Genomic DNA, 14,557 nt, shown 5'->3' with positions numbered 1-14,557 from the left:
CCAATTAGGTGGTTTACAACACCCTATAACGAGCTCCCGGGGACCCAATGTCAAGACGTGGACACACACACTGAAAGAGTGTGCACTGCTAAGAAACAAAGTTTTTAAAATGATGATGCCAGATGAAGAGGAAGCCTGAAAGATGACTCTAACATGACCTTTACTTGGATTGAAAGGTAGCTGATCTTGTTTGAAATCCACAGACTAGAAGACACTCAGAACAGAGGCAGCATCAAGTTAAGAGGCTTAACTGAATGACAATTATCTTGTAAGCCAACACTCACCAAGTCAGAAGTCCTAATGCCCCACCCTTATCTTATGGGAAGGATGCCAACCAGGGCCAGTTAGCTACCTGACCCTTGTGTTACCATCAGCTGTTATTCAAGGAGCTAGAGCAGCTCCTATACCAGTTTCCTCAGCTAGCACCCCCATTCAACAACTATGCTGCCTGTAGAGCTTTTTGAGAGTGTCTCACATAGCTCAGGCTGGCCCCAAACTCATTATGTAGCCATGGCTGGCTTTAAACTCCTGAGCCTCCTGCCTCAACCTCCTAAGTGCTGTAGTTACAAACATGTGCCACCATGCCTAGGTGGCATTTCTTCAAACATAAATCAAAGAAGAATCTTTAATGAGTGAGGTGTACTTTCCAGGAAACAGGTGCTATGGCTTGGTGTAGTCTGGGTGTTCTCCAGGGATCCACCGTCTCTGAAGCTTTGATCCACAAATAGAAGGTGCTCTTGGGAGGTGGGTCTACTGAAAGGTTCTTAGGTTCTAGGAGCATGCTGTGGAGCATGATTGTGGCAGATGGGACTCCTAGGAAGCTCCTGTTTGCTATCTGCAATGATGTGAGCAGCCAAGAATTAAGCTGCTCTACCTCTTCCAAAACTGAGCTAGAAAATGAGGTCAATCTGGCTTAAACATGACCCACACTAATCACTAGGTTTGAGTAGGTCTATCTGGCTGAGCGTTAGCCCCTTCTTTTTCCACTGTTACATGGATCTCTCTGAAAACTTAAGTCTCCTCTAGAACCTCCAAGTAAGCTCTCAAAATGTGAGCTAAAATCTTTCTCTTCACAAACTGCATACACAGACACACACACACACACACACACACTCTCTCTCTCTCTCTGTTATAGGGACACAAAGCTGACTAGTAGAAAAAAATACATGACATTTTCATGAGGGGAAAATCATTCTTTTTAGAGGTTTCCCATGTTCCAGTGGACAGCCCCACACCCCTGCATGTATGGGCAGCACTAAATGGATTCAGTAGGATGTTATAACAAAATGAAGTTGAGACGGGGTAAACTGGAGGGAAAAAAATAGGAGACAGACATGATATTTCCTTGTATACCTGCATGAAGTGCTCAAAAATAAAGAAAACTCGGTGTCATAAAATAGGTTTTGCATATGTTCTTTTCCCCCTAAAGTCCTAAACATACTTTTAGTAAAGAACTTGATTATGCATCTAATTATAGAATATTTATAAAGCAAAGGCATGGAAAAGATATTCTATTTTATTTTATTTATTGTTATTATTATTATTTTTTACAAACAATAGATTTGCTGCAACATGCTCTGGCTCATATTATTGAATTAAAAAATTTAACACATTTCAAAAATATCAAAAATACACTATAATGAGTTTTAGGACTACAATACGACAATGATTGCACAAAAACCATAAGATATGAGCCCACTGTTTGGATGACATCCACTGGCAACAGTGAGAAAAACCCCTTAGCATCTGGGAGAGGTGCGTGAGATTTAGATACAAGGAGCTAACGCTGATTGGCATTGGCTGACCACCAAATGAAGGAACAGAGCAGATGTAATGTCGCTGCTTCTCTCGGTCTAGGGAGTGCTTACCCAAGCACAGGGCAAAGTCCCTACCTGGAGACAATGATTAGCCTTGGGGAGTCCGAAAGGCTCCACCCAGAGGGAAGTAAAAAGTGACACAAGACAGTTCTACAGTGATGCTGCAGACATCACCGGATGGCTTGGAGACAGATTCTTTAGTAATTGGTCTATTTATCGGTAACAGCCAAGTGCTCCCTTATGGAGGTCTCTTCATTAATAATTATTGAATAGATAGAGAAGGTGAGCCTGTGGTTTCCAAGTACCTGCTTTTGCTGAAAGTCTACACAGAAAGAAGAGCACTGTTTGATATTCAGAAGATCAGCCCAATCTAATCACCTAGAAAACAGTACTCATTACACGCACTTGTAATAGCACCCAGAGATTACAAGCTGCTCAGGTGGCTCTCTGTACACCAGGGAAATGAGTTCACTGATTATTGCACATGTATACTCCACAGTAGTATGATCAAGCCTTGCTTGTGTCAGGAGTGGTATGTTCAATGACTGAACTCCATAGCGGCACCAGAACTTTATTTCCTATCAACACTGGAATTTTCAATATCTGTCCACTGGGTTAAAACCTTGGCTGGGGGCCACAGACATTCTTCTTTGTCAGCGAGCCTCCTCCAGAACGGCACCTACAGCCCAGAGTGTTCTTTAGGAGCTCTTGTTTTTGAGGCAGGGACTCATGTATACCAGACTGGATTTGAACTCTCTCTATAGCCAGAATGACCTTGAATTCCTGACCCTCCTGCTTCTACCTCCCAAGTGAGGATTCACCTGGCCTCAGAAATTCTTTTAAATTAATGAAATGGGAGATGTAGGCAGAGTCTCAAGAATCATACAGAGGGGTAGGTTCTCTGTGTGAGAAGTAACCTGTACTCTGGCTACCTAGAGAACACACCCTCTGGGTAAAGGGAAGGGATCATACTCACCTGACAGCCTGTTCAGATAACAACATCAGCAAAGTCACCTCACATCTACAAGAAGTGTGCATTATATTTTAGGAAATGGGCTATGGCCTTTTAACCCTCTGTTTTTTGATACAGAGTAATGACAGGACATGAGGCAATTACTAAAACAGAACCAATAGTTTTGGTTTGGCCTACATTGAGGTTTTTCAACACAACCTAAGGAATCCTGAAAACTCTACCACAAAGGATACTGGAACCCCAGAGTTCCACTAACAAAAGGTAAGTATGTTTACTTTTGTCAAGGTCATTTCAAACTGAATTTTGAGGTGACTTTAGAGGATGAGTGGTAAACAAACAGAGGATAAGAAAACAGTTCACATAGAAAAAGATAATCTTTCTAGGACTATACTACTGAAGTGCCATTTTTTTTTTTCCAAAATAACTCATTTCTCGACATCACACCTTTCTACAGGTCAAAGGTTCTGCTGAGGAGGAGGCTGCCCTACATCATTGGCACCTTGTATTTTTCCTTCATTCTCACTTTTTCTTTTTCTTTTCATTTTTCCCTGTATAAAAATAAGGTGGAAAAATAAGGTGGCAACACAATTTCTCATCTAACACACCTAAACTCTGTATAAGCTACTATGTCTCCACCTCAAATCACAGACCTGAGTTCTAACATTTTCCAGTAACTGACAGTAGTTTGGCAGAAGAAAAGTGTTCCTGATGATGACTTGGGGGCTCAACTTCAAATTCTTGAGGGCTGAACATTAGGCAGCTAATGGAGTGATATAGCATTCTCCCCCCGCCCCCACTCCCAGTGTATCCCACTGACGTGCACATGAGCATGGGGCCTCTGAAGACAGAATCTGGTTTTTAGTATTGCTTTAAAAAACAAAAACTTCCTCCTCAAACACAAAGGAAAAAAAATACACACTTTCAATCTTATATTTAACAATTTGTTTCTATAAAGCAAATTAAAAATGGTTCCAATCTATTTGTTTTAGTTGTGCAATATTCTAAAACTTTAAAAGCACATTTTCCACTGAGTAAAAAATCAAGCAATGCCAAAATTTGTATCAATAAATAAGAATTAGTTTCCTAAGTAAATCTAGTGGAAAAAGCAACAGAAATATACAAGAAGCTATAATTTGCTAGGGTTATGTGGAATGTGAAAAGAAATTACAGGTTTTCTGTAATTTCTATAATTTCAGTTTCTCAGTTGAATAGTCTCTCTTACCCTGGTGTTGAGCCCAGTTCTTTGAACCATGTCAGGAGAATCAGCAGTTTTCAGAAGGACACAGTGTCAAACACTACAGGGTTAGCATTCAACTCACTACCAACATTCTAGGAAAATATCCTGCTCTTGAGAAAATAGAGGAAGTGGGGGGAGGAAGGAGGAAGGGAGAGGAAGAGATGGAGGGAACAAGTCTAACTTGTAAGATATGTCTGCCCATATGTTCCTGTTGCACTCACCTGCTATAATTCAGGGTGTCAGCCTGCCTGTCAAGAGGCTGCCTGCCAACTCTACCACATGTAGGAAAAGAAGCCAATCCACAAGTACCTGCCTTGTGATCCTAGTTCCTAGTAGAGTCAGCTTATCAAGGACAGAGTCTCTTTTTGACTTGGGGAAAGAAGTCTTAGTTTTCACTCCTTCCCCATTTTCCTCCACAGAATAAAATCCTCCCACCCGAAGGTTCTCAGGAGCTTTCATAGTCTGATATCCAACAGATCAATTTCCAGGACCTTTCCAAGTACCCTTAAAAGAGGCTCCGATGCTCAGTTAGCTCTACCTATGGACAAAGGAGCTGGGCTGCCTCTAAGAAGATTGGCTCGAGTGCAGATTCAAAAATAAAAGGTTCACAGTCAATGAAAAGTGCTCTCGTTACATAACATTACATACATAAATTACCTGCCTGATTGGTTCTGCATCTCCAATATACATCATTTGATAGGCTGTATTCTCGTAGAGAATAAAAAGCCATGTGACTAGTCACATCACACCCCACTAGTTAGTCTGAGAGATAAGGTGATTTCTCTTGTCACAGAAATCCATCAGCAGCAATTAGTAAAGGGAATCAACCTTCAGTTACTTCCTCCACAGAAATAGTCCCTTTCCTGCCCAGGCAGGCAAATTCTCAAATGATCCTAGGAGAGAAAGGGTTAATGGCAGGTGGCAGGACTGACACAGAATAACATTTGCTCCCTCCCAGCAACTCTGGGAGTCCAATGAAGGTTCAATTCAAAGCTTAACACTGATAACGGTACTAGCTCACCTAGAGCCAGACCCTGATAGTGCTCAACTTTTTGGCTCCAAATACTACTCCACACATCTACAGTTAGAAACACTGAGGCAAATATCTCCTGAAGTTCCCGTCCCCAAAATGACATAGCCCTCCCTTATGCTGTGCCCACTTGGGGCAGAATCACAGTGCTGTATCAAATTCCTCCAGGGGCTCGGTCTGGTCCTCTTCACTGGGTTCGGGCTCAGGCCTGCTCTCCTGGTGCTGCTTCATCTGCTCCTTCACTTCTTCTTCCAGGTCACGAGGAACAACAAACTGATCCTCTGGTTCCAGCTGAGTGGGGGCAGCAAAATAGCCAGTTTTCCTTTTGGGTGCTTCTGTGGCCACCTCAATGAGGTTCAGGCTGTCTTCTAGTGGCACAATAGAGCCATTGGAGAGTTTCTTTCCATATAGACAGGAAGTGGAGGGAGACTTTTGTAACTCCATCTTGTCTTTGTTCACTGGCAGAAGTATACCACTATTCACACTGTTCTGTCTTCGGATCCCAAAAAACAATCCTCTAGCATGTTCCTCTGAGCAAGGGGTGGAAGAGTTCTTTGGGAGAGTAGGGGAGCTCTCAGGCCCTCTTCCTCGGCAGCAGTGGATATCTACCTCTACTTCGACCCTGCTGCCATTGCTTATGACTCCTTCAACAGGCTGGTCATCATCGCTGTCCAGTCCATTGTCAGACTGGTTGCTAGAGAAAGTAGCACAAGAAGGCTGTCGCTGGAAAACTCCTGAAGTGGGTGTTGGGTGCAGACTACAGCGCCTTTCTGGCCTTGGAAGCAAGCTGGCCTCCAGACCCACAGCGTTATGCTCATCAGAAGCAGTGGAGCCTACTTCACTGCTCACCTCTGAGGTGGACATCTCACTGCTGAACTCTGAGGCAATCCCACTACTAGAGGAAGGTGTGGTTGGCTTGGGGGCATCCTTGATGGTGGAAGTTGAAGCAAATCCCACAGGGCCTGGAAGAGTGAGCCCATTCATTTCACAGGTACAGCCTTCCTCACCAATGTTCAAATAAACCACCATTGCCCCCACATTGTCCTGACAACCATAGCTCTGTGCTAATGTGCACAGCTTCTTAGCAGCGGCTAATGGGTCTTGTACATGACGCACGGCATTGACAGCTTCTAGGTATGACAAGTGTTCCCACAGTGTTTTGTTTCCCAAAATGAGCAATTCATCTTGAATGGTAAGTGGAGTGGAAGATATGTGGGGTTTGGGGAGGATCCACGGATAGAGGTATGTACAGCCCAGCATTCGGGTACAGCAGGTTACACCATTCACCTTGTTGTCCTAGAGGTTGAGAAAAAACAAAATCTGAGAAAAAAAGCAATACTGATATGCAACTCAGTCTTTTTTCAAATCACAGTGTTTAAGGAGAAAAAAGGGTCTGGAATGGGTTTTTGAAACTTCAAAGCCCACCCCCAATGATACATGTCATCCACACATGTCTCCAACATGGTCACACCTCCTAATCCTTCTCCATAGTGCCACTCACTGATGACTAAGCATTCAAATATATGAACCCATGGGGCCATTCTTATTCAAACCACCACAGGATGCATAGCAAAATCAAGTTCATGTTATATTATTTGTCCTAGGAGCAGTGCAAGTGAACTCATGAAATAAATATATAAAAGGGTTTGTTGTTGTTGTTTTGTTTCTTTGTTTTTCAAGACAGGGTTTCTAAATGCATAGAATGTAAAAAAAAAAAAAAAAGTATAGAAATGTAATCAAAATGACATACCATTATTATACCAAAGAATTGAAAGAACTAAAGTTAAATGTAATTAAAATTAAGTGACTAACAGGCAGTACTACCTCAAAAGATGCTTGTTCTAGCATGAAGGACAGACCTCAGTATATCCTTAATAAAAAGTTGTGTTTGAGCTGGGTGTGGTAGCACATGCCTGTAATCCCAGCATTCAGGGAGGCAGAGGCAGGAGAAATTCTGTGAGTTTGAAGCCTGGTCTACAAAGCGAGTCCAGGACAACCAAGGCTACACAGAGAAACCCTGTCTGGAAAAATGGAAAAATGGAAAAATAAATAAATAAATAAACAAACAAATAAATAAATAAATAAATAAACAAACAAATAAATGAATGAATGAATGAATGAATGAATGGATAAATAAATAAATAAGTTATGCTTGAGAAACTATAAACAGAAACTGTCACTAGTTACTCATTGTTTTTTTTCTTTTTGACACCGCAACTCAGATGGGTCACTAAAAAGGATCACTCATTAAAGGCAAATGAAACTAAATAAATGTCAAGTGGGTTGAGACTCATATGCTGAAGTATTAGCACACTCTGAAAAGGAGAGTCTGAGTCTTGCTGTGTGCTGAGACTGAGGCAAGAATGAATGGACCCCTAAGTACATGCGTGTGCAGGTGCCTGCTAAAGCCAGAAGAGGGCGTCAGGGTCCTGCAGCTGACGTTAACAAGTCTTTGTGGGTGCTGGATCCAAAGTCTAGTCCTCCTGAGAGTCTTCTCTCCAGCCCTTTCCTCCTTTCTTAATTAAAAAAAAAGTTCTAGAATAACTGCACACAGACACAAAGGAAAGAAAACTCGTTACAGGGCCTAGTGGCTCCTGCCTTTAATCCTAGCACTCAAGAGGCAGAGGCAGACACAGATTTCTGTGAGTTCAAAGCCAGCCTATTCTACATAGAGAGTTCCAGGACAGCCAGGGCTATATAGAGACTTTGTCTCAAATGCAAAGTAAAACAAAACACATCAGGACTCAGAGCTGGGGAAAATGGTTCAGTGGGTATAAGTACTTCCTACACACATCTGATTACCTGAATTGGCCTCCAGAACCTATAGTGGAAGAATAGACTCCCAAATGTTGTCCTCTGACCACTAACTACATACTACGGATGGACATGTGCACCAATATTCACATATCACACATACAACCAATATAATAGGGAGCAGAAAAACTGTAAGAGCCAGAGGACCAGGACATCTGCTGTAAGATAAGGTCTTCTATCTATAACAAGGACAATGAATTTATGAAATCTCAAAAATATGGCTCCCTAAATAAGACCTGCATGATGACAATTCCAAGTGGCATGCTAATGTAGATGGGAATAATCTCACAAAGGCCCTACCATAAGATGAAGCACTACAGGCAATTAATGGCTAACGAGAGAAGAAGATTCGGTCCTCTTCAGGTACAGGCTCCCAGAGAGGTTGGCCAAGAATAAATTGTCATCTCTAAACACAGAGAGACAGACAGACAGACACACACACACACACACACACACACACACACACACACACAAATGAGCAACATCAAATAGACTTATCAGTGTGTGTGTATAAACGAGTAATTGAAGAGGTCATGAATCTGAAGGGGAAGGGAGAAAACAGAGAAGGAAGAAAGAGTGGTAAAAATAATGTATAATACTCATGTATGAAATTCTCAAGAAAATTAAATTAAAAATTAACTTTTTTAAAGACTCAACAAGATTAATTACAAAAGCAATCAAGCGTTTATGTTTTCTGAAAATTAACTCAAAACAGATCACAGATTCAAATGTAACACTGAAAGCTATACAACTTCCAGAAGATAAAATAGACAAAAACATGAGTAACCTTGGGTTTTAGATAAAACACCATGAAACAAACAAACAAACAAACAGGCAGAATTTCAGCCATTAAAACTACTCAGGACAGGCACATAGTGGGGGCACATGCCAGTAATCCCAGCACTCAGCAGGCAGAGGCAGAAGGATCTCTGAGTTTAAGGATAGGCTGGTCTACAGAATAGGTTGCAGGAAAGCCAGGGCTATACCAAGAAACCCTTGAAAAAACAAAACAACCTACTCAGGTCTAGTTGGGTGCAGTGGCACATGCCTTTGATGACAGCACTCAAGAGGCAGAGGCAGGCAGATTTCTTGTGAGTTCACAGCCAGCCTTGTCTACATAGTGAGTTCAAGGACAGGCAGAGTTGTCTTGAAACAAAACAAAACACCAAACATGTAAACAAACAAAACACTACTCAGGTCTTCAAGATGGCTTAGCAGGTAAAAGTACTTGCTGTGCAAGCCAGGAGATCTATATTTGATTCCTAGAACTCACAGAACAGTGAAAGGAGAGAACTGACTCCAGAAACTAGTCCTCTACCCTCCAAATGAAGGCTGTGGCTGTGTGTCCTCCCCCCATTCACAACATGCATACACACATAATAATAAATAAATAAAATCCAAATCCCTTTTTTGCTAAAGTATGGTTCTCAACCTTCCTAATGCCATGGCCCCTTAATACAGTTCCTCATGTTGTGGTGACCCTCAACCATAAAATTATGTTCATTGCTACTTCATACTATAATTTTGATACTGTTATGAATTGTAATATACGTATTTGTGTTTTCTGATGGTCTTAGGTCGTGACCCCTGTGAAAGGGTCATTTGATCCCTGGAAGGGGTCACAATCCAAAAGTTGAGGACTGCTGTGCTAAAGGCACTGTTTGAAGAATGGAAAGATAAGCCACATACCGAGGAATATTTGTTGAGCACATATCTAATAAAAGACTTCTTTCTAAAATACACATACACACACACAAACTCTTAAACCTAACCATAAACAAAATACCAATCTGATTTAAAATAGGCATAAATTTTCTTGCAGTAAATAATGTTCATACATAACCGTTGCAAAAGCAAAAGGATATGCTAGTTTCTAAAGAGAAACTACAAATAGCTGCCTAACACTTCGTCATAAAGAAAGCACAAGTGCAGTGAACTCAGTGCATTAAGCATAGGAACAATGCTGAGACTGCATCTCAGCAGGTCTTCCTGCTGAGCTGGAGACTCACTGAGGCAGCCACAACCTTCACCTCACCTGCCGACTACTCACTCAAGAATCACCAACTACCATTTCATTTCTGCATTTTGCTAGTCAGTAACTGCTCAGTAGATTTTGCTTTATTTTATTGTGAGACATGGTCTCACTGTGTAGTGCTTGCTATCTAGAAGTCCCTATGTAGACCAGCCTGGCCTTGAACTTGGAGATGTACATCTCTCTCTCCCTTCCCAAGTGCATCAGCACACCAGCCAATAGAAGTTTTTTTGTTGTTTTTTTTTTAATACTGATACTGAAGCCATATGAACTGAACCTTTATCAGGGGATGGACGAAATTAAATAGACACTCTCTGTCTCTATTCTAACAGCTAGATGTAGGGAGGGACATGACTGGCAGAGAGCAGCTGTACCTCTGTTATTATGGCTTTCTGACCCTTCACCCTCTGCGCCTCCTCGGGGTCATGCTCCAGGCTGAAGACTTTAGAAAGGGGTACTGGCTTCCCACCTCGGCACAGGACTGCTTGGCACGTGCCAACGTTGGCTACAGTCAAGCTAAAACTACTTGTTGGGTCAGCAGTGTCAGGTCGAATGTAGCATAGGAGAGCAGAGGACCCCAGCTTCTGGCCAGCCATTCCTAATTTCCTGTGTAGAAAGAAAAGAAAATGATGCCATGGCAACTAGTTTTCTAGAAGAGGTAGCCTCTGACACCCATGGTGAACCACTCACCCTCCTCCACCAGGGCAGACTCTTCTATGATGGTGATGGTGGTAAAGTCTAGCCTAGCACTTCTAGCTAACAAAGACTTTAAAGGGGGGCTTATAAGGCAATACCAACATCTTTCTCCACTGTTTCTGTATCTGATCAGGGATGTCTCTTCTGGAGCTTTCGGACTCCAGTACACCACATGCATATGGAAGGCCTGATCACAGTTAGAGAAGAATATTGGGCCTCGCTCCAACCACAGAGAGCTTATCATTTGGGGCAAGAGGCTGGCTCTGCATGTCTAACAAGTTTCTAGTAAGAATGTTGAGAATGCTGGCCCTGGAATAACAGTTTGAGAAGCACTGGGGTTTTAAGTTCCTTGAGAGGTACCATGGGTCTCCTTGCATTTTCTCCACATCCAGCATCCATGTGTCCAGCACACTGGAGGCAATGTGAACACACAGCAGACAACACCAGAAGAATCTAGTTTCAAACTTCCTTTTTATTTTTGTTGACTGTAGAATCCTAGCAAGTTCTTTCTCTGAGAAATCAAACTGATAAAATTCCTACCTATTTGGCTTGTTTTGAAAGATAAGGATGAAAATTGTCTGGTACAGTACTTGGTCCCTGGCAGATACAAACTTCAGAGTTCCCTTTTCCAAACTGTTAGTCTGCCAAGTCTGCAGGTCAATTCCACTAAAAAACTCCTTTTCCAACACTCTGCTTTTTAACACAAGAGATAAACCAGCTCCTGCTACAAGGGTCTAGTCCTGACTATTCAAGTTTACAATCTCAGTGTTGCATGCTTTAGGACACCTACCTTTGCACTCTCTGCTACTAAGAGAGTCTCAGGAGCTGGAATGTGAGGGTTTTGCTTGTACGTGGCTTTTATGTTAATGAGGAACAGGAGCTGGATAAATCCAAATAAGTATTCTAACACATAAATCTGATGAGTGCTTGTTGGCTTCCTGTAGGTCATCAGCTAACCATGAAGAATCTTAGGAAAGCATACAGCCTTCTTCCCCTAAATGTTCACACACAGTCCAGCACATAACCTTTAGCTAGCCTTCCTATATCCTTAGCAAGTGTGGGCAGATGAATACATGGATTCTTTAAAGAGGAATGACCACCACACTGCTGGTATCAAGAGAAGTAGCAGCATCTCTCTTTGATCCTGCATTTAAAACAATGACCTTCAACTTCTAAGATTTACTTTCTAGGAGCAAAGTGGAGTTAGGAATTATTCAACCCACCTGCTTACCTGTGAGATACCAAGAAGGTATTGGCCATGAAAATTGTGTCATTTGTTGAGTGCTGGACTTCTTCCAAAAGTACATCTGCCATCGTACACTGCAGCAGACGAGGGAGCTCCTCATTCCGGTCCCCATCAAACATTCCGTACACAGCTCCCACCCCCTCTGCAAAGTTATCCATAGCCAGGGCAGACACACAGAGTCTGGAACAAAATGAGAGACAATCACCAGAGGAGGTTACTGGCAAAGACTATTCTTCAGAGAATTTCTTTTAAAAAGTATTAACTGAAGATAGAGACTTAGCATCATGCTAAGTCTATGTCAGTCAGACAGCAGCTCTCACAGACAGCATCCCTAGGCAAGAACATCCAGCCACATTCACAGGCAGTGCACATTAACTTTGCAATACTATCAAAAGCTGGAAAGATACAATGTTTTTTTTTTGGTCATGGTGGTTAAAAACTCATTTTTTCAATATCCTTTAGCCAAAGACCACCAGAGCACACCCGCCGATAAAGTTGGGTTTATTCTCCTTGCCCCAAGAAGAATATTCACCATAGAACAGTGTATAGACAGAAGGTACAAAGAAAAAACTTAGTAAAGGATATGGGCTTTGATTGGACCATTCTGAGAAAAGTCTACAGGAACTGAGGGCCATCTTAGATTGGGGCAACTGGACAATCAGTGCTATTTATATGACTGGGCCTTACTATAACTTTTACAAACAGGAAAGGAAAATTCCATAAGTAAACATTAAGAGTATTTAGTGCTTTATGGACTGCACGTCCATGTTTCTGCTTTCTTTATTATGGTTTTATAAGGATCTGATCTCGTGCTGAAGTTCTGAGACTTATGTTTGGGAAAAAGACAGGACAACACGGTCTATCCCTGAGCAGAGCAGGCCCAGGATGCCATGCACCGCCTCCTCTTTCTTCCATCTGGAGCCAATATACTCACTTATTTCTCTGCCCTGCCATCTCAGCCAGCCCATGGCTCCAGAAGGTTGATGTAAGTGTAGAATCTGTGGTTGGCAAAGGTTTCTGATCAATTTTCAGGGTTGTGATATGGCTATGGGAGGTGAAAAAGAGAAAATTAAATCATAGTCTCTTCTGTATTTTATAAGAACTATTATAACAATGTGTTTTTAGTAAATCATTGTTTGACAGGGTATAATCTATTTCCAGAGCGACTAAATCAAAGTGGGATAATGAATCTGTGGCTTTGATATAAGAGAATAGAAAGTGGTAGGGGAAATAAAATCTAAATACAGTTTCAACTAATGCATCACAAAGATCTCCAGACGTCTTCTTTTTTAAGCAATGACAAGAGCTCTTCAAACAATTCATATGTATTGTTGCTTAGATGTTATAATGTGGCCTCTGCCACCAGACACATCTATGCCCGCCATGTAAAATAATTTAGTGTAGAGCTCAGTAAAAATGAAGCAAAGCAGAGAACCTACGAGTGTTCTGACCTAACCCATTCTACTCCTTTAATTAACTGAGGTTTCCACAATCCAAGAATGATCCACTGATGGCTCGAAAATATAGATTCAATTGCAGATTTTTTTCCTACCTAAACATGTCCAAAGTCTTGTGTTCCAGAACCAGATTTGTATTTCCTGTCAGATCAAGATCTTGTAAAGTAGCAGGCAGAGCCTCTGGAATTAGTATTTCTGTCAAGTCGTTGCAACTCAGGTCTACAAACTGAGAAGAAATAGAGACATCAAAAGAGAATACATTATATTACAATGTCGACTCACAAACATTCACTATTATAGCTTCAAATGGGAACTGAATTTCTTTCCAAGAATGAATTAAGTATACTCAAATTTTAAACTGAGCATGTGAGAAGAGAACACCACCCAGTCTTTATCTCTGAAGAAAAGGGGATTCAGCCACATTCATGGGCAGTACACATTAGCTTTGCAAAGCTATCAAAAGCTATAAAGATATCTGATCATACTGTTTAAGTAGTAGCTCTGTAAATATTCTTTTGCCAAAGACCTCTAGAGCGCACCTGTGGTTAAAGTTGGTTGATTCTCCTTGCAGCAATAGAGAATGTTAACAATGGAATCCTTGGTATATGTAGGGGAAAAGGTTTGGGAAGGAACCTAGTATAGGATTAGGCTTTGGCTTGGCCATCTGGGGGAGGGTCTAAGAAGGTAGAGGACTGTACCCAATAATTGTACCAGTTATACAGTTCAGTCTCTCAATGAATCTTACTGGCAGGGAGAGGAAATTAGCTTAAGAGAAGTCTTGAGAGGGGAAGCAGTCTCATGTACACTCCTTACTTCCTTCTTACAAGAAAGGCACCTTGCCATTCTGCAGTGAGGAGGTCAGGCTAGCTCATGCACGTACCTGAATCTGAGGCAGCTGCAGTATCTCTGGGAAAATGCTGATGTTGTTGGCATGTGCGACAAGAGTGTGCAGCCTTTTGCAGTTTGCTATTGTTGTGGGAATGGCTTTAAGCTTGTTTCCACTTAGATTCAGTTCTTCCAGTTGCTCCAATTTATTTAGTTTGCTGAAAAAAAAGAAACATCAAAACATCGTGCTGCATCAGAGCAGCTGCCAAGTGGCGCTATTTTATAGCCGCCACAAAGTAAGGGCAACTTGATTCACTGCAGAAAACCTTAAGAGAAAGGAACAATCAGACATCAACTGGGCCACAGTTCACTATCGTGACCAAGCCTACTACCTGTCAGCATGATCTGCTCCTCAGCACTCAGTGTTTTA

General features: G+C 41.8%; 1 protein-coding gene across 1 annotated transcript in view; it reads right to left on the bottom strand.

Moving 5' to 3' along the window:
• Nucleotides 1–1,502: 1,502 nt before the first annotated feature.
• Phlpp2 (PH domain and leucine rich repeat protein phosphatase 2) overlaps nt 1,503–14,557 on the bottom strand; it is a 73,382-nt gene continuing 60,327 nt past the window's right edge. Inside the window, exons 14-19 of the mRNA XM_055621043.1 lie at nt 14,183–14,345; nt 13,398–13,528; nt 12,780–12,890; nt 11,831–12,025; nt 10,278–10,509; nt 1,503–6,353 (exon numbers count right to left, since the gene is read on the bottom strand). Coding sequence (XP_055477018.1) covers nt 5,199–6,353; nt 10,278–10,509; nt 11,831–12,025; nt 12,780–12,890; nt 13,398–13,528; nt 14,183–14,345 — 1,987 coding nt within the window. The 3' untranslated portion in view covers nt 1,503–5,198. The remainder of the gene's footprint in view (nt 6,354–10,277; nt 10,510–11,830; nt 12,026–12,779; nt 12,891–13,397; nt 13,529–14,182; nt 14,346–14,557) is intronic.

This window comes from Psammomys obesus, unplaced genomic scaffold, assembly GCF_907164565.1.
Source record: "Psammomys obesus unplaced genomic scaffold, mPsaObe1.curated_primary_1811, whole genome shotgun sequence".
NCBI lineage: Eukaryota > Metazoa > Chordata > Mammalia > Rodentia > Muridae > Psammomys > Psammomys obesus.
Note: the sequence above shows the minus strand (reverse complement) of the source record. Positions and strands in the feature narration are given on the sequence as shown.